This window comes from Typopeltis vanoorti, chromosome 15, assembly GCF_054136105.1.
Source record: "Typopeltis vanoorti isolate ZY-2024b chromosome 15, IOZ_Tvanoo_1.0, whole genome shotgun sequence".
NCBI lineage: Eukaryota > Metazoa > Arthropoda > Arachnida > Uropygi > Thelyphonidae > Typopeltis > Typopeltis vanoorti.
Window position 1 is genome coordinate 82,800,153 of NC_143563.1, and position 24,948 is coordinate 82,825,100.

At 34.8% G+C, this 24,948-nt stretch overlaps 1 protein-coding gene across 1 annotated transcript in view; it reads right to left on the reverse strand.

The window, feature by feature from the left end:
- Window positions 1-5,278: 5,278 nt before the first annotated feature.
- Window positions 5,279-24,948, reverse strand: part of Prosalpha2 (proteasome alpha2 subunit) — a 107,239-nt gene continuing 87,569 nt past the window's right edge. The window contains exon 7 of the mRNA XM_090404584.1: window positions 5,279-5,984. Coding sequence (XP_090260710.1) covers window positions 5,810-5,984 — 175 coding nt within the window. The 3' untranslated portion in view covers window positions 5,279-5,809. The remainder of the gene's footprint in view (window positions 5,985-24,948) is intronic.

Consider the following 24,948-nt stretch of genomic DNA (forward strand, 5'->3'; position numbering starts at 1 on the left):
ATTGTGGAAGAAAAGCTTGGTGAAGAACAAGCTGGATTCAGGCCAAATAGAGGCTGTCAGGATCAGATCTTCACTTTACGACAAATAGTCGAGAAAGCATGGGAATATAACAAAGATCTGTATTTAAGTTTTGTCGATCTGGAAAAGGCATATGACAAGGTGCCACAAGAGAAGCTATTCAATACGCTGCAGTTATATGGTGTGAATGGGGCATTATATCAAGCAATACTTAGTCTTTATTTGAGTTGTAAGTCAGCAGTTAGAATTGAAGGAAGTACAGGAAGATGGTTTAATGTTAAATCTGGTGTGAGACAAGGATGCACATTATCCCCTCTGTTATTCATAATCTATATGGATCACATTATGAAGTGGTATTAAACATGATATCAAAATTGGAGATGTTAATGTCAGCTCTTTGCTTTATGCAGATGATGTTATACTTCTAAATAAATCTGCTACAAGTCTGCAAGATTCTCTGACTAAATTGAATAGCTGTTGTAATAGATATGGTATGAAGGTCAGCAATAAAAAGACAAAGACAATGAAAATAGGAAGAATCATTGAAAATGTCAACTGTGTTGTGAATGGAGAACCTGTGGAACAAGTAAAACATTTCAGCTATTTAGGCACGATTTTTACTGAAGATGGTAAATTAAATATAGAAATAGACAACAGAATCAGCAAAGCAGGTATGGTGGGAAGTCAATTGAATAAATTCATATGGAATATTAGTCGAAACACTAAATTAGCTGTATACAAGACAGTGTTCAAACCAGTTTTAACTTATGGATCTGAGAGCTGGGTCAGAAGTAAAACACTTGACCAAAGACTAGAGACCGCAGATATGAAGTCCTGAGAAAGATTAGAGGCGTGAACAGATGGCATCAATGGCAATATCATATTAAAAACGAGGATATTAGGAAAGAACTTGACATTGTCAGCATCCAGGAATGCGTTAGCAGAGCTAATCTCAGGTGGTATGGTCACTTAAACAGAATGGTCGAAGAAAGATTAGCAAAACAAGTGTTCTCTGCCAGGTTGGCAGCAAAACGACCCAGAGGAAGACCAAGATATAGGTGGATTGATACAGTACAAAGTGCTTTAGACGATAGAAATGTAAGATCTGATAATGTTGGAGTGTTGACAAGTAACAGACTGATTTGGAGGAAAATTGTAGATAGGAAGTTAGTAATGATGTAATTTTTTTTTCATGTAGTACTATCATATCCTGTACACCCCTTGAGGGTACATGGCAGGAATTTGATGATGATGATATATTTAATTTTTTTTTTAAATAACGAAACCTGTGGTGCGTTCATAATTAGAAGAAACACACGTATAAACGACAGTGAAAATTATTTAATTGTAAATATTTCATCCCAAGTATCTTAGGACATCATCAGTACAGTATTTAAACAAAATTAGGAATAACATACAGTTAGGGCGCATGATTACAATAGAATCGCATGAAAACGTGCATAACGTGCTAAAGTAGTACAAAAAAAAAAAAAAGTTAATTATTTAACACAATTTTGTATGATAATTTCCCATACTTTAGGAATAGTAAGAATGTCGTTGCGGTTTAGGTTTGGTCTGTGTAGTAGGGCTTCAGAACTTTCTTTGTATAAACGTTCATGTTTAAATAAAGATCTATGTAAAAGCTTAGCCTTTTCCCAATGGATCCTATGGTTTGGATTTTCAATTCCGTGTTGAGAGAGGCCAGATATCTGCGGTTTCAGAAGACAAATGTGGTCTTGATGTTCCGAGATGCATTTCTGAACAGACCTACCTGTCTGTCCAAAGTAAGATAATTTGCATGAGCATGGAATCTCATAAACACCAGGTAACATCAAGGGTGAGAATTTGTCCTTAGGAGAAGGTAATAAGTTGTAAATTTGGTTGATAGGTTTGTAAGTAGTGGCAAAATTGTATTTCTTCATAATTTTAGAAAGACGTTCTGAGATGCCTTTAACGTAAGGTATGGGAATCCTATGCACTTCTTCCTGTCTGGTTTGATGTATACAGAAGTGACTGATGATTTTTTGAGTTGTTTTGCGATTATATCCATTTAGGATGGCTGTATTTTTGATAACTTCTAATTCCTGGTTTAAAGATTCTTCAGAGGAGTAGAATTTGTGTGCTCTGGAAACTAGTGATTTAATAATGCCAGATTTAATTAACGTTTTTTTTTTTTGGTACTACTTTAGCACGTTTTCACGAGATTCTATTGTAATCATGCGCCCTAACTGTATGTTATTCCTAATTTTGTTTAAATACTGTACTGATGATGTCCTAAGATACTTAGGATGAAATATTTACAATTAAATAATTTTCACTGTGGTTTATACGTGTGTTTCTTCTAAATATATATTTAAGTTTTCTCAATCTGAAAAATGCAAGGTGCTAAGAGGAAAGCTCTTCAAAACTACAGTTATACAGTGTAAATAGGACATATCAAGCAATATATAGTCTCTATTTAAGCTGTAAGTCAGCAGTTAGCATTAAAGAAGGTAGAGGAAGAGTAGTTTGATGTTAAATCGGGTGTGCAACAAATATGCACATTATCTCCACTGTTATTCATTATCTATATGGATAACATTATGAAAGAAAGTGGTATAAAATCTGATCTAAAATTTTTTTGATGCTAATCATGGCTCTTTACTTTATGCAGGTGATGTTATACTTCTGAATAAATCCAGTAGAAGTCTAGAAGATTCCCTGAATAACCGTTGTTTATAAATAAATTTTGTAAAAAATTTGGTATGAAAATCAGCAATAAAACAACAAAGGTGATGAAAATAAGAAGAAACATTGAAAACATCAACTGTATACTGAATGAACTTATAGAACAAGTGAAATATTTCAGCTATTTAGGTAGAATTTTTAGTCAAGATGATAAATTAAATATTGAAATAGACAACAGCAGTAGTAAAGCTGGTATGTAGACAGTTGGCTGAATAACTTTCTTTGGAATAAGAAAGAAATTAATCAAATCACTAAATTAGTGCTATACAAGACTGTGTTTAAACTAGTTTTAACATATGGATCTAAGAGCTGGATTAGAAATAAAACCCTTGATCAAAGACTTGAGACCTCTGATATGAGAGTTCTAAGAAAGATTAGTAGAGTGTACAGATGGCATTAATGGCAGTATCACATTGAAAATGAGGATTATCAGGAAAGAACTTGTCATTGTTAGCATTCAGGAATGTGTTAGTAGAACTAATCTCAGGTGGTATTGTCACTTAAACAGAATGGGAGAGGAAAGATTAGCAAAACAAGTTTTTGGTCAGGTTGGCAGGAAAAAGACCCAGAGGTAGATGGATTGATACAGCAAAAAATGCCTTCAAAGACAGAAATATAAGACCTGATAATGTTGGATTCTTAACAACTAACAGATTACTTTGGAGGAAAATTGACTGCAATTAGTAATGGTGTAGCTTTTTCATGATACGGTATTAAACCTGATATCAAAATTGGAGATATTAATCTCAGCTCTTTACTTTATGCAGATGATGTTATACTTTTAAATAAATCAGTACAAGTCTGCATGATTCTCTGACTAAATTGAAAAACTGTTATAATAAATTTGATATGAAAATCAGTAATAACAAGACAATGAAAATAGGCAGAAACATCGAAAATATCAACTGCATTGTGAATGGAAAACCTATAGAACAAGTAAACATTCAGCTACTTGCGCACAATTTTTAGTGAAGACAGTACATTAAATATGGAAATAAACAACAGAATCAACGAAGTCGTTATGGTAGAAAGTCAAATGAATAAAATTTATATGGAATATGAGAGAAATTAGTCAAAACACTAAATTAGCTGTATAAGATAGTGTTCAAAACAAATTTTAACTTATGGATCTGAGAGCTGGTTTATAAACCAGGCACTTGACCAAAGACTAGAGACCACAGATATGAGAGTCCTGAAAAAGATTAGAGGTGTGAACAAATGGCATCAGTGGCAACACCATATTAAAAACGAGGATATTAGGAAAAAACCTGACATTGTCAGCATCCAGGAATGTGTTAGCAGAGCTAATCTCATGTGGTATGGTGACATAAACAGAATGGGAGAGGAAAGATTAGCAAAACAAGTGTTCTCTGCCAGGTTAGCAGGAAAAAGACCCAGATATATGTGGATTGATACAGTAAAAAGTGCCTTAGACGACAGAAATATAAGATCTGATAATGTGCGAGTCTTGACAGATAAGAGATTGATTTGGAGGAAAATTGTTGATAGGAAGTTAGTAATGATATAAGTTGTTGAAAGTTTTTTCACTTGGTTATATTATAAATTAAAGATCCAAGAAATGATATACTTGATTTAACCCATTATCCAAGTGTAAGCAAACAAAGTTTGCACCGGAAGTATCCTTCAGACTCGAGCAACTAGTGGCAAAGGTGGTATGACTTCACATCACTTCCTTAGTATCCCATAATGCAAAGCATCTCCTTGCAGGCATATAAAATGCTATGCATTATGGGAAGGGTCCATATGACTTCTGCATTACTTCAACCTTGGTATCTTACCTCCGGGGTCTGGCTCCCAGACCTCAATAAAGGTCGAAACTGGGTAGTGACCCTTACTATAATGCATAGCATTATACATGTCTGCAAGGAGGCGTGCTTTGCATTATGGGATACTAAGGCAAGTGATGTGAAGTCATATCACCTTTGCCATGAGCTGCCCCAGTCTTGAAAGATACTTCAGGCACAAACTTTGCTTGCTTACACCTGGATAATGGATTAAATCAAGTATATAACTTCTTGGCATCTTTAATTTTTAATGATATAAATTCTTCATATAGTACTATCATAATATCCTGTACATCCCTTGAGGGTACATATCAGGATTTTGATGGTGGTGATGATTAAAAAAAAAAGTTTCAGCTTAATGTATGTGTATGCTGGATCCCAATGTAAAATGTATTTCTTATTGTGGGTTATGGTCAAAAAAAAAAAAAGTTTGAGGAACAGATGTAGAGTAAAAAAAACAGCAACTAATGAATACAAATATAAGTATATTTATTCCAAATTATTTGTGATGGAAAGAATTCTTCTCCCTCCTTGAAAGTAGCAATAATAAACTTGATATATAATAAATATTTCTCTCCTATGAGTCTGCTATTAATAATGAAAGTTGATTACATAACACTTAAATTAATATTCTTGTCTGCAGCCGCAATTATGATTCACAAAATTATCTATTAAATATTTAATTAAGTGCAAAGTGTAAATTCTTTAAAATTTAATGAAATGAAACATATATTGAAGAAATCTTTATTGCAATTTATGTTTTAGTATCAAATAATTAAGTTTTACAAGACTGGCCGGAGCTAATTCCACTATTCAACAGCATATATAAAATCAAATGTTAACTATAAAACATCATTTATTTAGTAATTTTTGTTTCTTCTTACGAAAGAATTCTGCACAATCAAAATATGAAACCAAGCATATGGAAAATTTTAATAACTTTTATGACAAAGTCAATTCAATAATCAACTATATCATTATTGCAAGAATCGGTTTTCCTGGTTACACATTTATGTATTTCAACAAAAATCAAATATGTTTTCATTTGCTTCTCAATGATTTTATTAAAGCATTCACCATATATATTAAAAAAAAGGAGAGAGAGATATTCAACTTGGACAATGTTCTCTTCAGTGCATAATTTCTCTTCTATAAAAAAAAAAAAAAAAAAAAAAAAATCCAACAGGACGTAAGAAAATCAGTTTCTGAATTTTAAGAAATTGTGTGTTCAGAAAGGCAGGCATTTTGAATGAAATTTGTTATGCAATATTAGCTAAATAGTCTTTCACCTCAGATGGAGCTAATCGTCGAAAACCCTGCTCATTACAAATACCAATTTCAATGTTATCTGCTGTCATTTGTCCTTCAAAACCTTCTTTGAGTGTTAGGATAGCTGTATGAATTGCATCCTCTAATTCCAGTTCCTCATTATACCTAAGGGGAAAAAAAAATCATCCGAATAATGATTTTTAAAATATAATTCATAAAAAGGTTTAACGAATACAACTCAAAAAATAAATTAAGGAATGGGATTCGATTGCTTAATGCTAAGAAAAATGTCTCACACAAAACGTCTATAAACCTACTGCCTGTACTATTGCTTATACAACAGTCTTAAACTTTCATGAGCAGGATTCCCATAAATATCACCATTTCGGATTTCTACTCTGACTGGACTTAATCCATCTGCATTTGCTGGCCAAGTGGATAGCATCTCCATTGTCCAATCAATAGGTTATGAGCTAAAATCCCTGAAGGCTCATATATTTATGACTATCTTTATATGGCAGATGAACTTCATCACCCAGTGTGACTCCCACTGGAACATATTATAAGAAGGTCCATGTTCGGTCTCTAGAGTAGAGTTTCATGATTATCTAATTTTCTGCCCACCCACAATACTAATATATGATAGTTTTACCACTTTCTATGGGCAGGATTCACATGAAAACATTGACTACCATCACAGTTTAGATTTCTACTAGGGTTGGATTTTATTTATCTGCAATCATTAGCAATGCTCTGTCCCTCCTATCCTATTTATCTACTATGAATACACTGTACCCATCACATGCTATTTCTGTAATGGTGTCCTCTTTGCAGCAGTCAATACTACAAACTCATTGTGTTTATTGCAGAAAACCAGTCCTGCCATTTTTGGACTGATTCTAATCAAGCTATTATCCCCTCCCCTCAACTCTATCATTTCAAGTCACAAATAAGACCTCTTATCTTTAATGTACACATCCAGTCTCACATGATACACCCTGATAGATCTACTTTCCCTGATTATTTACATTCATTTTCATTAAGTAACAATCTCTCCAATCAACCAAGTCCAAATCTTCTGACTGCAAAACCATCCCACACATCAACATAATGTATACCATTCCTCTCATCAACCTGCACATTGACTCATTTGCAATCAAAGCTTTTCATCTCTGTTCATTCATATTATATTCCGATGGCTGGATTTATGCATAAGCTATAGCTTACAACCTTGCATTACAAGAGCCACTGAAAAGCTATTAAATCTATTTACTCAGTAGAGTGGGAGTCTTAAAATTTATAGCTTAGGGACCAACAACTACCTTAAATCTAGCCCTGTGTATGAGCTCCATTAAGTTATTTTCATTTACTGTCATTACTGCTCTCCAAATTCTGAAAATCAATGTGACAAAGCTCTGAACATTATCTAGGGTCCAAATGCAGTCCACACAGCAAAGTCATCTTCCTTGATAACTTTAAAGTATTCAACACCAATAGCTTTGTTTTTCTAATTCCAACAAGAAAATTGTAAATTTGGAAGTATGTGCTGTAAGCAATGATCTAATGCAAATTATCAATTTATTAAGAATACTACTAGCAGTCCTCTCCATTTTTCCAAACACCACTATTTTTTTCTTGACCAGTTCTCCCTCAAAGTATACTGTAGAAATCACCTCTCCCACAGAACACCCTTCTGTTAGTCATTCTCACCTTCATGCCCTTTGGAAATATAATGACACCGAGTGGATGACCTCTGGTACTTAAATGCTTTATTTCCATGGATAGATTAATGCTTCAACTTGTGCAAGGTTAATCAAGAGTTAAGTTTTAGCGTTTTCTTTTATTCTGAATTTAAAGGCTTTAACCACTCCAACTCTGTGAGAGAATATGTAAGAATATCCCCCCCCACACACACACAGACATATAAATGGTAAAGTCAACAGGATTTGATGAGAATACATAAACAAAAAGCATTAACTTCAAACTTCAAAGTAGAGTTTCTTCTGATCTCAATAATAGGCATTAAAATATAATTACTTAACTAATACCCGATTTAATTTGAAAGAAAAAAAGATAATTTGTGCTCAACTTTTCTTAGGAAAGAACATATTACTTCTTTCATACCCTTGAAGACAAAAAAAAGTTCATCTCTTTCAGGTTTATAGCACTTACTAGAATAAGTTTGCTACTTGATGTATCAAAAAGAACTGTCTGTTGCTTAAGGAAAAACTTTTTTGAATTCTTCTTATTCACTTTTATCTAGACTCCAACTTAGCTTCCTTTAAAAGAAATTTATTCATTCATTTTGGAATAAGTGTTTGTTTCCCTTTCTTTTTTTTTTTTTTTTTTTTTTGAGGGGGGAGGAGGAGCTTAAGAAATCCTTTAAACTATATTCCTCCCCTAAACTTGCACTTTCAGAACTTATTCTCTTTTCTAATCAACACAACAGCTATTCTGACATTCTCTCTCTCTCTCTGACTATATCAACTTCCTCGTAGGAAATACAAACTTTGCACAAGTGCACTACTGACTGGTGTTGCAAGCAACATGGTGGTGATACAAAAGTAAAACCATCATCAGAAAGTTCCGTATTTTCTTCTCTCAAGAAAAAGAAAAAAATTAAAAAATTAGTGGCAAGTCATTTTTACAAATAAATATTGCAATCAAACAGTTCGAGACAGGCCACAACTATACAAAGGTTTCTTTTATATATAACAGTAAAGAAATTTCTAATTATAAGAAATAATACATTTTTTGCTATACACTTAAGAAATTTTTACACACATGATAAAACTAAATTTAATCTTTCCTACTGATTTATTTATTCAAAACTTGCCATTGCAAAAAATTAAAAAAAGTAAAAGTAAAAATCTGATATCACTAAATAGCAGATATCCTACACACTCACATGGTAAAAATACCTGCTCGAAGCAAGTTACAGAAGTTATTCTTGCTGGAATGAAGGCTTTCATTCCAAACTCAATTCAAAATGCATGTTCACTACCAAGCTAACTATGGCTTAACAATAGTAAACCAAGGAGTCAAAATAAAATTTAGCATGCTGATAGTGGTTTCAGACAAAAATGCCATCATGCTTAACCTATGGTGAATCAAGTAACAAATGTAAAACTTTGAAGGTCATATGCAGATTTGATACTGTTTGGAGATTAAATGTAAAAAACACACCTCCTGTACAAATTGCATGACTTTGGTCTCAGGTGAGACCAAAGTTGTGCAATTAGGTGAATCTTCTGCTCATCTGCACTTCCATCACCTTAAAATATAACTGTTATCATTCTTATCCTCCAACTTAAGCACAGATAACCAAGGCAAACTGCCTCCATCCTGCCACAAGGCTTCTGTTTATTTATTTTATTTTTGTAATTTGTTTTGTTTTTGCTAGAAAGACTATAAAAATAATCTTAAATAATTTAGATGTTAAAAATTCTTCAATATTAATGATATCTTCCCAAATGTACTTAAGTTAACCTCCAGAATTAAAAATCATGTGCACCATACCAGAGTTTTTTGGGTTGTGTATTTTCCATGATTGCTGGATGTGGTCTGAGGCTTGGTACCTTTGGATGCCTGGTTAGAGACATTAGTTTCATGCTACCAGTGTGACATCTCCAGGGATTCATCACCAAGAAAGAGGGCACTTTTCATTCAGTCATATGGCACAGAACCTATACTCCAGATCTGTGCATAGTCTCTAAAGACTTTGTAGACCATCCTCTGCCAACAACCAGAACCATTCTCAACAGATTCCCTAACAGCCAGCACTGTCCTACAATAACAGAGGCACATCAATCCCAATCATCAGTGGCACAGCAATTGCTAGATGGAACCTTTGCAGATCCAACTGGAATGCATTTGAGAAACAAATGGAACAAATCATTACAGCAATACCACTCACCCGTAATAGCTATCCCAGATCTGCAACCAGCTTTGGATGCAATCAAAACTGCATCCAAAAGCCTTTATTCCCAGAGGCTACCGAAAACAGTACATCCCATGCTAGAGCAAGGAAATTGAGGAATTTTTAACTAAAAATGAAGAAGATCCAATTGCTGCTAAGGAGCTCACATAGCAATGCTTGACAAAAACAGAAAGGATAAATGGATCTGAACCTTCCATGAACTTGATTTCACCAAAACTAGCTGGAAAAGGTGATCACTTCTGAGAAAATTAGGTGGGGCAGAACAAACAACATAACTCCAGACCAAATGGCTAACCCTTTACTGAAAACCTCCAAGATACATCCCAGCTCTACCAAGAAAATAAACATGCAATCTACCATCAGAAAAAACCAGAAGATGAACTTGTAAGCCCAGTATCTCTGGGAGAGGCACAGAAAGCCTTGAAACTCACCAAGAATGGCAAGACTGCAAGAGTGGATGGTCTCCTCCCCAAGTTTCTCAAACACGGCTGCTGCTCTGTTTTCAAAAATTATAACAACTGGAGAACTACCAAAACTATGGCAGGAAGCCAAAATAATTAGTGTGCTCAAACCAGGGAAAGATCCAAATAATGTCCAGAAAATCTATGACCTATTTCCTTGCTTTGTTCTGCCTATAAGCTTTTTGAAAGAATTCTCCTTAAAAGAATTTCACTACTCATCGAAAGAGTACTCACAAATAAACAAGCTGGATTCAGGCCAGGAAGAAGTTGCTGTGACCAAGTCCTGGCAACACAGATTGAAGCAGGCTTCCAGAAGAAACTTACACCTGGAGTCATTTTCATTGACCTAACATCAGCTTATGTGACTGTCTGGATCAAGGGCCTCCTCCTAAAGATAGGCAATATTACAAGGTGCAAAAAAACTTTCCAGCTTTTAGAATCCATTCTCTCCAGCAGAAAGATCCGGGTCCATATTGGAGGAAAAAAAAGCAGGGCAAGATTCCTCCACAACAGTGTCCCACAGGGCTCTGAGTTAGCCCGTTTACTCTTCAACATCTACATGTCTGACATACCAGCTCAAGCAAATAAATGTATTCCAATGACCTCAATTTTACACCAGTTGATCTCCTTTGCCAACCTGGAAGAAAACTTCAAGCAGTGGTACCTGAAGCCAAATCCAACAAAAACTGTGTCCACAGCATTCCACTTAAACAATGCAGAGGCAAATCGACACCTCAATCTCTCTTTCTGCAGCAAGATGGTAGAACACGAACCTCACCCAAAATACCTTGGAGCAAGCCTGGACAGAAGCCAAACCTATAAAAGGCACATCACCAACCTCCACATCCAACAATATTAAAAAGAGAAATAATATAATTTCAAGGCTTACTAGAACAGCCTGGGGGGGGGGGGGGGCAGAAGTCCTAAGGTCATCTGCACCAGTCCTCACTTTCTCTGCAGCAGAATACAGTGTCCCCCACCTGAGAAAGAAGTGTGTGAACACTAACATCATAGACATAGATACCCAGCTAAACTCTACCATGTGCACAATTAGTGGGACACTGAGAAGTACCCTTCTTCCCTGGTTGCCTGTCCTATCCAACATTGCTCCAAATATATGGAGAAGACAAGCCTCAATTAAAGAACTGAATAAAGTAATGAGCAATTCACTTGCCCTGCACCAGACTTTCAAAAGTCCACCTAATCTTTGCTTAAAATCAAGAAACCCTTTCTGATCCAAGGATGAACTCTCTTCAGCTGCCTTACCATCAACATCTGACATATAGAGTGAACAGTGATCCAACAAATGGCTTCCTGTGCTCTGCAGCCTGGTTTTGCTCTTCCTAGGAAGATTTGGTCATCTGTCAACTATAGGAGTGATGCAAGAAAAATTTTAGCTTATCGAGGAATTTCAGAACTAAATTTTTTGCTTGGAGAGTGGTAAATGAATTAGAATGGACTGTAGTGTTGTGAGCACATTGTTGTTGAATGTATTCATGGAAAAGTATGACAGATATCATGCGGATATTATTGGTCTCTATCCACACAATATAACAATAATATATAATAAATGTGGGATTAGGATAAATGGAAATTGTCAGACCACCCTTATTGTGACAGTTCCCCCATAGACCAGATGATCACTCATATTGTGAATGGCTGCCCAGGTGCCAATTTCATGGTAATTTCCAAGACATCCACAAGGTGATAGATGAGGCCCTGGATTGGCTTTCTGGACTAAACATTGACCTATAGCTGCATTTTATTATTTGTGCCATAAGAATAAATAAATAAAAAACCATACCAGAAACAGTGCGCCACATGCCTCTTGTTGTCTTTTACCTGAAAAATCTTCAATATCCTAGATACTAAAATGTTTTCAATCTTGATTGAATCTCCCTACCTGAATTACAGAACTAACATTGCATCAATCATCACCTCCACACTCTTTTATAAACAACTAGCATCTATCCAACAACATGGAAGCAAGCCTATATTCAGTCCATTCAAAAAAAAAAGGAGATAAAACTCTGCCTTTACACTATCCACCCCTATTGGTGCCTTAGTCCTCTCTAAAATAATGAAGGTCATCAACAGTCAATTACTTCCCTACATGGAGGTCCATCAGTTAAATCAATGACCACCAGTATGGATTTCCCCACTTCATGACAGACCTCTAGCTCATATTACTCAATTCTAGTCACATGGAAAAGTTCAGAAAAACCATTGCTGTTATTCTTCACAATCCAGAGCATTCGATCAGATCTGGCATCAACAGCCAGCCACACCTTTCTGAAGGTGTTTGCAAATGATGTAAAACTGGGTAGCACAAGTTAATCAAGGTGATCTGAAGAGTAAGAGTATGAAAAAAGTAATAAGTGACAGTTTAATGTAAGAAAGTGTCAAGTGATGCATTTTGGGATGAAAAGATTAGTATACTTCCATCAATGTAGTACTGCTACAGAAGTGCACAACTTTACTATGTTGATGTAGTAAAGCTGTATATTAGATTGATGGAAGTGCACTTAAAGAAATAATTAAAGCATAGAGCATTAGAAGGCATTGTGCAAAAGTGGTCAAGGCTGATCACAGGGTTATTACTTGGTTAGTGAAGAACACACTAACAAGAAGAGATAAGGATCACTCCTCTTTATAAGGTTCTGATACACATCTGGATTACTGTGCACAGGCCTGGTCAGCTGGGTTTCTTGGGAAAGATTCATGGGCAAGTGACCAAGATGGTGATGGTCTGTGAAATGCTCCCTATAATGAGAAATTGAAGGTCTGCTGGTTGAAGAAGTTAGTTGATAGAGATATAGAAATGTTTCAATTACTGAAGGCATTTTATAGGAGTGATGCAAGAAAAATTTTAGCTTGTAGAGGAATTTCAGAACTAAATTTTTTGCTTGGAGAGTGGTAAATGAATTAGAATGGACTGTAGTGTTGCGAGCACTTTGTTGTTGAATGTATTCATGGAAAAGTATGACAGATATCATGCGGATATTATTGGCCTCTATCCACACAATATAACAATAATATATAATAAACGTGGGATTAGAAACAGTTGTTTAACGTGTGATACATTCTTGACCTTGAATTAAGTACGTATTACAACCATAACGTTCCTAGCCCATTTATTAGAGAATGCCTCAGAATGCTCTTTTATAATCCATTTATATAGATCACACTAAGTTTTTAAATCCAACTGCCATCTTTTGGATTAAATCTACATTCTTTCTACTTTTTCTGGAAAGAAAGAGCATAGATAACCTGACATGCGATTCCAATCATATCTAGATTTTCCTAAAGAAGTAATTTATGTGGTCTGTAAGCAATCTCATAATACCAGAATAATTATGAAATTTTTATAAGACTTTTCTGCTAGAATTTATCTGTTGTATTTTTTTAATGCAAATTCCATCCATGAAAGGCTGACAATAGCAAAACAGTTATTCTCAAAGCAGGATAAAATCTGAAATCTATCCAAAGTACATTAAATATATAAAACAAAAAATTTTACACCAAACACAAAACTAGACCTCTAAGCAATAGATGACTTTCATCTCCTGGTGAAACTCTACCACTTAGCTTATTGAAAGCATGACGGGTCTACTGCTATGTTTCATCTCCAGAGTAAGATTCCGAGTCTGCTCCCATCCCCATTTCTTCTTATATTCTGTGTGGGTGATGGCCTTGCTAGACAAGCAAAATACACTGTTATTAATAAATAATGGAGGCTATCCTGCTGTTGCTTATGAAGCCTGAGTATAGTAGTACACAGGATGCACTATGCACTGACAAGGCCATTCTTAGATAGGGCTTTGGCACAAAGTGCATGTAACTTTAGCAGTTACATGCACAATTCCCTCACCCATGCTACATGCTCTATAATAGTGCTTCCCAAACTTATGAATGCCAAGGCCCCTTTGGAAAAATTAAAATATTTCACGGCACCCATCGAAAAAAAATCATAATATAGACATATGTTATTATAATATTTATTGTATTTATATTCAAGATTTTGCGTTTGTAATCTTTTTGTGTTTCTTATCAATACCTTTGAAATTAAACTTATATGAATAAGCATATATTTACTAATATTCATTAATCGCCGAAATACACAAGAAGCAAAATTTGTGAACCAACACCAATGTGCGATTTTTTCCATTAAAATATATATATAAAAAAAAAAAAGAAATAACAAATAATAAAAATTAAATATGTTTCTTTTAAGATTAAAAAAAATCTACTTAGTCTTAAAACATTTTAAATTTGTTTTCATTATTTCACGTCTCCCCTCAACAAAACTTACAGCCCCCAAGGTGGCTGCGGCCCACAGTTTGGGAAGCGCTGCTTCCCAAAGTTTCCTGCACCAATTCAATCATGAAAGATAAACAAATACTAGTGCCAATGTAGATATAAATAAAATCCTCCAATCAACCAAAAGAACTATATGCAAAAGAGCCAAAATAATACCAAAATTTCATTTAATAAAAAACACTCTTGTATCCATTTCATTAATTCAAGCATTAATAAACAAATATAAATGAGCATGTATAATTCAGTGGAAGTGGCTTATTGCATCCACAGCACTAGGCTGCCTGAAGAAAGATCTAAGTTCAATTCTAGTTGCAGGCTAGAACTTTTTCTAGGCCTTTTTTTCAACTGGTTCCAGAGTAAGTTGATATCTGCACAGATATCGACTTATTTAGAAACCAGTAAGTACAGGCAAGTGGTCCCCCCCCCTGCCCCCACCAGAAACTTGGATTTTTTTTTCATCCCATAAACTCAAGAAAAGAGACCATAGAACCCACACTATTTCAGATGGGGGAAAAAATTACATTATCTAGCAATAATAATTGTCTGCTACCCCTGTTATTTGAAGTTATGGAACATTCCAGGTTTGCTAATAACATAAAAACAGGTGTACAGATAGTAGGAAGCAGTATTTCATTGTAGCAGTTGAATACAGGTGGTGTGGCAGCACAACACAAAGTCAGTGACTTCAAGAGAAGTGTCATCATGGGCTGTCCCATTGATGCTCAACTGAAACATCCATAATAAGCGGTTGAGATGTGATCAACAATTAGAGACATTCTGGCATCACTGGTGCAGGAAAACACCTAGGGTGGTCACCAACAACAATAAAAAAAAAAAAAAAAACGGCAAAGACCATGTCTTGGTGAAAGTGTGTTTTTCAAATAAATTTCATTATAACAATGAAATTGTTATAATGAAATTTATTCAAAAGGTATCCCTTGCTTAACGCGGATTTGATTATCGCGGCAAAATTAATTGCGGCAATCCCTTGATATATGCAGAAAGAATTTTGATTAACGCACCTTTAAATTTACCATGCAAAATCATGCTCGCACCACAAGGCTGCTAGCCTCATGGTTATCCAAATTCTCTTAATGATCTGTGTGAGAATGTGAAAGTTTTATTTTTCCAACCAAATATGACATCAATGCTACAACCCATGGACATGGGCATCATTGCAACTTTCATTGCCTATTTTCTTAAAAAGACATTCTCAAAGGCAGTAGAAACAACAACAACAGGAGAAAATGCGATTACGCTCCACTAATTTTGGAAAAAATTTAACATTAAACACGCAATTGAGAACATTCGTGACTTGTAGGAGCAAGTGTCTTCTAGTTGCATGAAAGCTGTTTGGAAAAAACTTTCTGCCAGAATGTGCTAATGACTTAGGTTGTTTTCAAAATCCTGTGAACAATGTGGTCAAAGAAATCATTGCAATTGGTGAAGACCTCGGTTTTGATGGTGTTGACGCAGAAGATGTTAAAGAATTATTGGATTCAAATTCAAAAAATTTCAGTGACAACGATCTTCTTGAAATTGAACAACGCACATATGAAGACAACGAACAAATGGAATGTGAAGATGCGGTTCCAAAGGAAATAACAGTCAAAGAACTGAATGGAATATTTCGCAGTTTAGAATTGCTTAAGCAGCAAGCAATGGATATGGATCCAGATGTTAACCGAAGAATGCTTGTTTGCCGAGGTCTGGAGAGTCATTTGCTTGTTATCGTAGAATTTATGCCGATAAGAAAAAAAAAACTAAAACTGTTCAAACATTTACTTTGCATTCATTTTTTATCTTTCCTAAAAGAGAACCATATAAAATGAACTATAAGTACAGTAATCGATCAGGGACGAATTGTACTTTTTACCATTGATTATTAGATTTGATTAACGCGGTAACATCAAGGGATTAATTAACCGCGTTAATCGAGGGACACCTGTATATATATATATATATATATATATATATATACACATACACACACACACACATACACACTCAGGTCTCTTTTTATGCGGATTTGAAGTTATGTGGTATAGTACGCCAACAGATATGAGCCCTTTCGATACTTCTACACATGTCAACAGAAGGAGAATGCATTCCGATAATAAGGTAATCCAGAGTTTCCCAAGCTTTTCCTATGACGGAACACTTCACAAATCCTGAAATTTTCATGGAACACCTTGGTTATTTTGTAATATATTAATTAATCATTAATTGTTAATTTAGCTGATTTATTATTATTAATTAATAATTATTAATTAATTAAACATAATCATTAAATTAATTTGTGCTGATTTTCATTGACATATCCCATTCTGATCACCAAAAATTTATAAGTACTTAAGTGAATGCAGACTTTTTCTCTTGTGTGCTGGTACTTTTTCCCTCCTTTTGTACATCCTGGAGATTGCTTTGTAGGCTGGAGGTGGATGAATCACTATCTGTTGCGTCACAAACGCCTTCAATAAAAGATTTCTTAACACCAAAATTAAAGAAAGTTCCTTGTGTCTTATTCATATTAAAATTTAAATCTGTAGGCCTATTACTTTTAAAATAGCGGTTTCGAAACAAGCACTTTCAGCCTACAATACGAACTTGTGAAGAAAGTATTCTGTATTACTAGATCTGAGAACCAGATACAGACTACCTTCATCTTCAATTTCAGTGGAAAATTTTTCTTTATACTTCCTCGCTGATTGGTCACTAACATTTGCAACACAGATGTTATTTCGTTCAGTTTTGAGGGCAGATGATACACTGCACATTGTTGTAATCGGCTTGCAGGCAATTTTTATGACCGGTTATAAACAGCAGTATTCCCTTTCTCGAATGTTGAAAGGTTTCAATGTGTGAAAATTAACGATAATTCACGAATACTTCCACGTTTAAAAATACACGGCTTGGTCACTAACATTTGCTACACAGATGTTATTTAGACGTTCTGGGTCTGAGCTTTTAGACATATTCATGAATGTAATTTTCCTCAGAATATTTCCACTATAACATATTTATTCATGAAAAATGCCTAGAAAACTAAAATTACAAATTCCAGGAGAACTTCTTGCAGAACACAGTTTGGGAAACCTTGGGGTAATTAATCCGTATTGTGGGATGAGTTGTTTATTATTATACGGCGGAAAATTAACTTCTCTTTTATGATCATTGTAGTTTTTAAAGTGGTAACTATTTTGCCTTGTATAAAAGTTGGAAAATTTTACCTATAAAGCATGTGATTTCGTGTGTTGTTGACCAATTAGTACATTGCCATTGTACACAATGAACAGTGTCAGCACATTCTGGCACAATGCGATAACGTGTAAGCAGAAAGTGTTCATGAAGTTTAATTCCGCATGTGAGTAAATGTTTGTCTTTTTATTATTGAAAGTCTAAATTTTGCTAACTGTTATTCTAAAGATTTAATTTGGACCAGTGGAGAAAAAAAGCCCCAAAGAAAAGCAATTTCATTGGAAATGAAAATTGCAATTTTAGATCGCTTAGCAAAAGGAGAGGGATCTACGGTGATTGGTAAACATTTTAATTTAGGCGAATCTACCATAAGAGCAATTAAAAAGAATGAAGTCCCAATAAGTAAATCTGTCATTTCTGGCACAAAACTAAGTGCCAAATTATCATCGTATACTTAAGAGACGCTTTATTAGAAAACATGGAACGAGGGCCCGTAATTTGGATTGAAGAATTCCTATAAGTGGTTATTTACTTAAACAAAAAGCTCTTCGGTTTTATGAACAGATGAAGCAATTGGAACCGTCTACTGCCGCTTCCCAGGCTGATAAAGAATTTTCTGCTAGCAAAGGATGGTTAACTGGGTTTTTAAAAAGGAATGCACTTCATAACGTGAAGATTACAGGCATTTTTTGGTGGCTGCTTCATCTGCAGCAGCAGATGAAGCAGCCACCAAAAATTTTCAAGAGAACTTATCCAAAATTATTGAAGATGGTGGATATTATCCTGATCAAGTGTTTAACACTGACGAAACAGGATTGTTTTGGAAGAAAATGCCTAGAATTTATAATAAATTTAGTTTAATCCTTTATCCAAGTGTGAGCAAACAAAGTTTGCACCTGAAAGTATCTTCAGGACTGGAGTAGGGTGGTACAACACCAGGCAACTCGTTGCAAAGGTGGAGCAAGCCAACATCACTCCTATCTCGGTATCTTCCATAATGCAAAACACATCTCCTTGTGGATATGTATAATGTTATGCATTAAGGGAAGGGCCACTACCCAGACTAGTTTCGACCTTTATTGAGGTCTCTTCAGTGGGAACTAGGCCCTCCACTTAGGCCTAGCATTAAACATATCCGCAAGGAGATGCGTTTTGTATTATTGGAGATACTGAGATAGCAGTGATGTTGGCTTGCTCCACCTTTGCAACAAGTTTCCCAGTGTTGTACCACCTTACTCCAGTCCTGAAGATACTTTCAGGCGCAAACTTTGATTGCTCACACTTGGATAAAGGATTAAACTAAATTTATTATAGTCTAACCAAGTAAAAAATAAAACTTTCAACAAAATGCATAGTCGAACTTACATTGCAAAGTCTGAAAAAAAAGCAAGTGGGTTTAAAGCAAGAAAACATCAAGTAAAATTGTTATTTTGTAGCAATGCATCAGGAGATCGAATGTTGAAACCCCTCCTAGTAAATCGATTTCTAAGACCACGTGCTCTAAAAGGCAAAGATCTAAAACAGCTGCCGGTACATTGGATGACTAATACAAAGGCCTGGGTAACAATTGCTGTATTTACTGAATGGTTCAATAATTGCTTTGTATCAGAAGTCGAAACATATATGAAGCAAAAAGCTCTCGAATTTAAAGTTTTATTAATTGTTGACAATGCACCAAGTCATCTGCATTTAGAACATTCAAATGTGTAGGTAGCATTTTTTTCAACCTAATACACAACAAGCATTATTCAGCCATTAGATCAAGGCATAATTGCTACTTTTAAAAAATATTACGTTAAGCACACATTTCAATTTATATTGGATAAACTAGAAAATGAATCATTAACAGTAATAAATCCAAAATAGAAAAAAATTTTCTATTTTGGACTGCTTAAATCATGTTGCATTTGCTATCGCTGAAATAAGACCACAAACTTTAAATGCCTGCTGGAAAGCAGCTTGGCCTGGACATGTTGCAAACATCTACATTATCAGCTGAAATCACGTGAAATTGGTGGGGAAAGTTTTGATACATTCAGCCAGAACGATGTAGACATATTGCTTGTGGATAAAGCCTTAAGTGATGATGATATTATTGGATATCGATGAACTTTAGATATCGTCGAATATCCAGAAAACGATAGTGAAGCAAAAGAAAAACCTGTCCCTCTCACTGCAAATATAATTCATGAAGGTCTTGAACTGTGCAATAAATTGGAAAATCATTTTCTTGTTAATGGCACAAATTTTGAACGAGCCTTTAAATTCCAACGTGAGCTGAAGAACTGTATGTCTGGATATCACGAACTGTATAAAAAATTAGTGAAATCATCACTGCAAAGTTTAATCACTGATTACATTGTTAGAAGAAAAAAATCAGCCCAGAACGAAGGTGAAGCTAATTCTGTTTGTGAAGAACCATTGCCTTTACCATACAGATCTGATGCACTGACTATCTCTTCTGGTGATGAAAGTGATTTTGCACAAGTTCGCAATCGTTGCCGAATATTGTCTAATAGCAACGATAATTCTGATGACAAAATGTAAAAAAAGAAATTGTTACTTTTCAACAAAAATAAATGAATAATGCTTTAAAACAAACTTAGGCATTCTTATTTTCCTGAATTTTCGTTAACTTTTTTATGCAATTTTAGGTTTATTTTAATTCATTGCTTTGGTTTTATGCGGTTTTAGAAAATTATGGAACGTATCCCTAATTTTTCAATGCAAGTTAAGCCTTTTTTGTGTGGTGTTTTATATGCAGTTTTCTGTGGAACATATCTATGCATAAAGAGACCAGACTGTGTGTGTGTGCGTAGATATATATATATATATATATATATATATATATATATATATATATAAAACAAGTATTTTTAATGTGTTAGTGGTTTTTAATTTTCATTAATTTTTTAATGTTTTCTTTTCAAACCAGTTTTTGTTATATCATCTTGCAAAGGAATGAAGTGCTGTGAAATTAGCAAAGCTTTTCAAGGAGATTTCATAGACCAAATCCTACAGACAATATGATTAGATCACTGGTGAACAAGTTTAAAAGAAATGGATCTGTGGCATTATGAGGAAAATGCGATGCCCAAAACTGAGCTATTTCTGGATAGTTTGGGTGTAATGACAAGGTGCTTCATCTTGCTGAAACACTACACCTCCAAGAATACCATCGTCAAGAAGTTGGGGTTTCAAGAAATTGCAGAGATATATCAAGGTATACACAGTTCTGGTGACTTTGCTTCTGCAAAAATGAAAGGTCCATAAATTTTTTTATTTTGTCCTCCCAAAACAAGGATATTCTAGGTGTCTGGAGTAATTACTTTAGAAGACTTAAATGAAACAAGTAGATATCGAACAGTAGCAGAAAGTTTTCAAGAGGAATGCAAACGAGTAGGAGTACATATCAATATTTGAGGTAGAAAAAGTCATCAAAAACTTGAAATGTGGAAAGGCAGCTGGAGTAGATATATTCAATCAAAAATACTTAAATATGGAGGTATAAAAGAATATGCAGTAATTACACTACATAATTCACAGTGCCTTGTCAGAAAGTCACATTCCAGTTGATTGGAGTAGCGCTCTCATAGTTTCATCTATAAAACAAGAATATAGTTGAATGTGAAAGAGGAATTTCTCTATTACTCTAGGTAAAATTTATGTAAGCATACTTGAAGAAAAACAAGCTAGCTTTCAGGCCAAATAGAGATTGTCAAGATCAGATTTTCACTTTACAACAAATAGTTCAGAAATCATAGGAATAGAAAAGGATTTGTACTTAAGTTTGCAGAGCAATATGTAGTCTATATTTAAGTCAGGAAATACAAAAACATGGTTTAATGTAAAATCATAGGCAAGTCATCATCTCCCGTGTGGGGACACCTGTAACCCCCCCCCCATCGGGTGCGTCCCCTGGTGACGGATCAGGGAATGCTCATCATAGTTTACTATGAAGGGTAGAAGGGAAATAAAATACCTCCCGTGGACCAACAGGATAGCACTTCCCTCATAAGCCGGTCTGTCGGCCTCGAAGGTGGCAGCCCCACCACCAGACTCGGGTGCTGAAGGCTAATCCCCTGCACACCTTAAAATTTCACCCATTAAAAGAAATAACCGAACTGCCTAAATGGTTAACGACAAGGCGAGGAAAAAGGTATATGAGATATGGAACATGGAACGTTAAAAGTCTACATGGAAAAGAAAACGAATCAATAGATGAATTTAAAAAATAAAGATTGGATCTGCTAGCAGTCACAGAAACAAAAAAGAAAGGTCAAGGTTGCCAGAAAATGAAAGATAGGTATATACTTTTCTATTCAGGGGTAAACCCAAGAGGATGGGAAAACAAGGGGTAGCTTGCATAATTAAACCAGATCTCAAAGAATATATTACTAAATGGCAACTAATAAACAAAAGGTTGTTGACAATCACTATAGATTTTAAATCAGACAACCCAGTATTCACTGTAATTGTTGCATATGGCCCAAATGATAATGCTAATAAAGAAATTAAAGATGAATTCTTCGAACTCTTACAAAAAACAATTGAAGACGTTCAAGGGCATATCATACTACTAGGAGACCTTAATGGCCGTGTAGGGAATCAAGTAGATGAAGAAATGAAACAAATGTTGGGATCACAAGGAGAAATAACCCGGAATAATAATGGAGAAAGAATAATAACTCTTTGCCTTATAAATAATTTAGTAATAGCGAATACTATGTTCAAGCATAAAGAAATCCATAAGTTTACCAGGGAAGAGCCCAACAGAAACGAAAAATCTATAATCGACTACACCATCATAAGCAGATCGTACTGGAAGTATACAAAAAATGCAAGAGTCTGTAGACTCTTGCATTTTTTGCAAGAGATCCTGAAATAGGCAGTGACCACTACTTATTAGTATTGGAAACAATTCATAAAATAAAAGTTGAAAAATGTAGAAAAAGTAGCAAGGAAATAAATGTTAAGATAAAGAACTTCAAACTAAAGAAAGAAGAAACAGCCATTGAGTATAAAAGAAAAATGGAAGAGAAGATGAAAGAAGTAGAAAAAGAGATATACGAAGACCAAGATGTAGAAAACCTATGGTACAGGTTCAAAACACTTCTAGAAACAAGCAAAGAAATTTGTGGTGTATCATTAAATAATAAACAGAAGAAACAGAAAACACCCTGGTGGACTGAAGAACTAAAAGAAGAAATTAAAAAGAAAAAGCAATTATGGAAGAGATATATAACATCAAAGCTGCAGGTTGATAGAGAACTATACAACAACCAAAGAAATAAAGTTAAAACCTTAGTTAAAGAAGAGAAAAGAAAATGCTGGGAAGACTTCGGACATACTTTAGAACAAAATTTTAAAGGAAACCAAAAACTCTTCTATAATGTTTTAAGAAGAATGAGGTCAGAGAAAGAATGCCCCATAAAGTTTATCAAAAATAAGGATGGAAAGTTACTCACAAATTCTGAAGACATCATGGAAAGATGGAAACAGTACTTTCAAGAATTATTGGAAGATGCAGGACATGGAAAAAATAGAACCCTAAGAGCAAGCCACTCAAGCAAAATAGAAGATCAGAGTGAAGAAATTCATGCAAATGAACTGTTAGCAGCAATAAATAAAATAAAACTGGGCAAATCAGCAGGCCATGACCAAATAATACCAGAAATGGTAAAGAATTTACGAACGAAAGCCATAAAATTTCTTTTACACCTATTCAATGTTGTATGGAAAAAGAAAATTATTCCCAAAGACTGGGAAGTAGCTATAATAATCCCTATATTTAAGAAAGGAGGCAACCACAAATGTGAAAACCATGGAGGAATTTCGCTTTTAAGCGTTCCAGGAAAATTATATGCCTGTATTTTAGAAGTGAGGCTTAGGAATCAAATAGAGGATACACTGGATGAAATGCAATATGGCTTTCAAAAAACAGAAGCACGCAGAATCTTCAGTCTTAGACAAATATCAGAAAAAACATTGGAACATGGAAAAGAACTACATTCATGTTTTATAGATTTTGAAAAGGCCTTTCACCAAGTTCCCAGACACTTAATATGGCAAACATTAAAGAAAATCAAGATACAAGATAACTTAATAGCAGCCATAAAAACCCTCTACAAAAGTAATAGAAATTATGTAAGAACCTGTAATAATAGATCAAAAGAATTTGAAACCAATGTAGGAGTGAGGCAAGGCTGTATCCTCATCCCTCTTCTGTTCACCGTAGTAATGGATGAAATTTTAAAGGCATGCCAAATAAAAACGAAAAAGTTCCACTTAGGATACAGGAAACTGAAAGAAACCAGGATTTCACACATGGCTTTTGCAGATGATGTAGTGATTCTAGCAAATACAGCTGAAAATCTGCAGCACAATATCAACATTTGGTATGAAGAAACAAAGAAAAAGAATATGACCATAAATATAAATACAACTAAAACAATGATCATATCTAGAAACCAACAAAAACACATAATAAAAATAGAGAATCACCAACTGGAACAAGTCCACTCCTTTAAATACTTGGGATCATATATACAAGAAGATGGTAGACTAGACACAGAAATTAACAACAGGATAAGAGGGGCAACAAAACTATTCTATGCAATGAAAGGCCCACTCCTAGATAAGAAAGAAGTCACCCAAAATACCAAAATGGCAGTGTGTTCAGTGTTTCTACCAACATTAACATACAGTTGCTAGTCTTGGCGTTTAACAACAGGAAACACAAATAAACTACACACAACTGAAATGAAATATCTCAGGAAAGTGGCACAAAAACAAGACTAGACCGAATAAGAAATCAAACCATAAGAGACAGCCTTCAAGTTGCACCCCTGAATCAATTCATAACACAAGCCCAAATGAGATGGTTTGGACATCTTAATCGAATGGAAGAAGGAAGAATAGCAAAAACTGTATACGAAAGACAGAAAATAAGAAAAAAGAAACATAGGCAGACCCAGGAAAGGTTGGCAAAAGGAAATTAAAGAAAAATTGGAAAAGAAGGGACTTAACTGGAGAGAAGCAAAACAACAAACCTTGGACAGAATGGCATGGAAATCTCTTTGGCAAAATCTCGACGCTTAAAAGCATAAGAGATCATAGACGAAGAAGAAGTCATCATCTACACAGATCACACTGTGCAAGAAAGTGTAAGCCCAATATTAAATTGGAGATATCAAACTTAGCTCTTTGC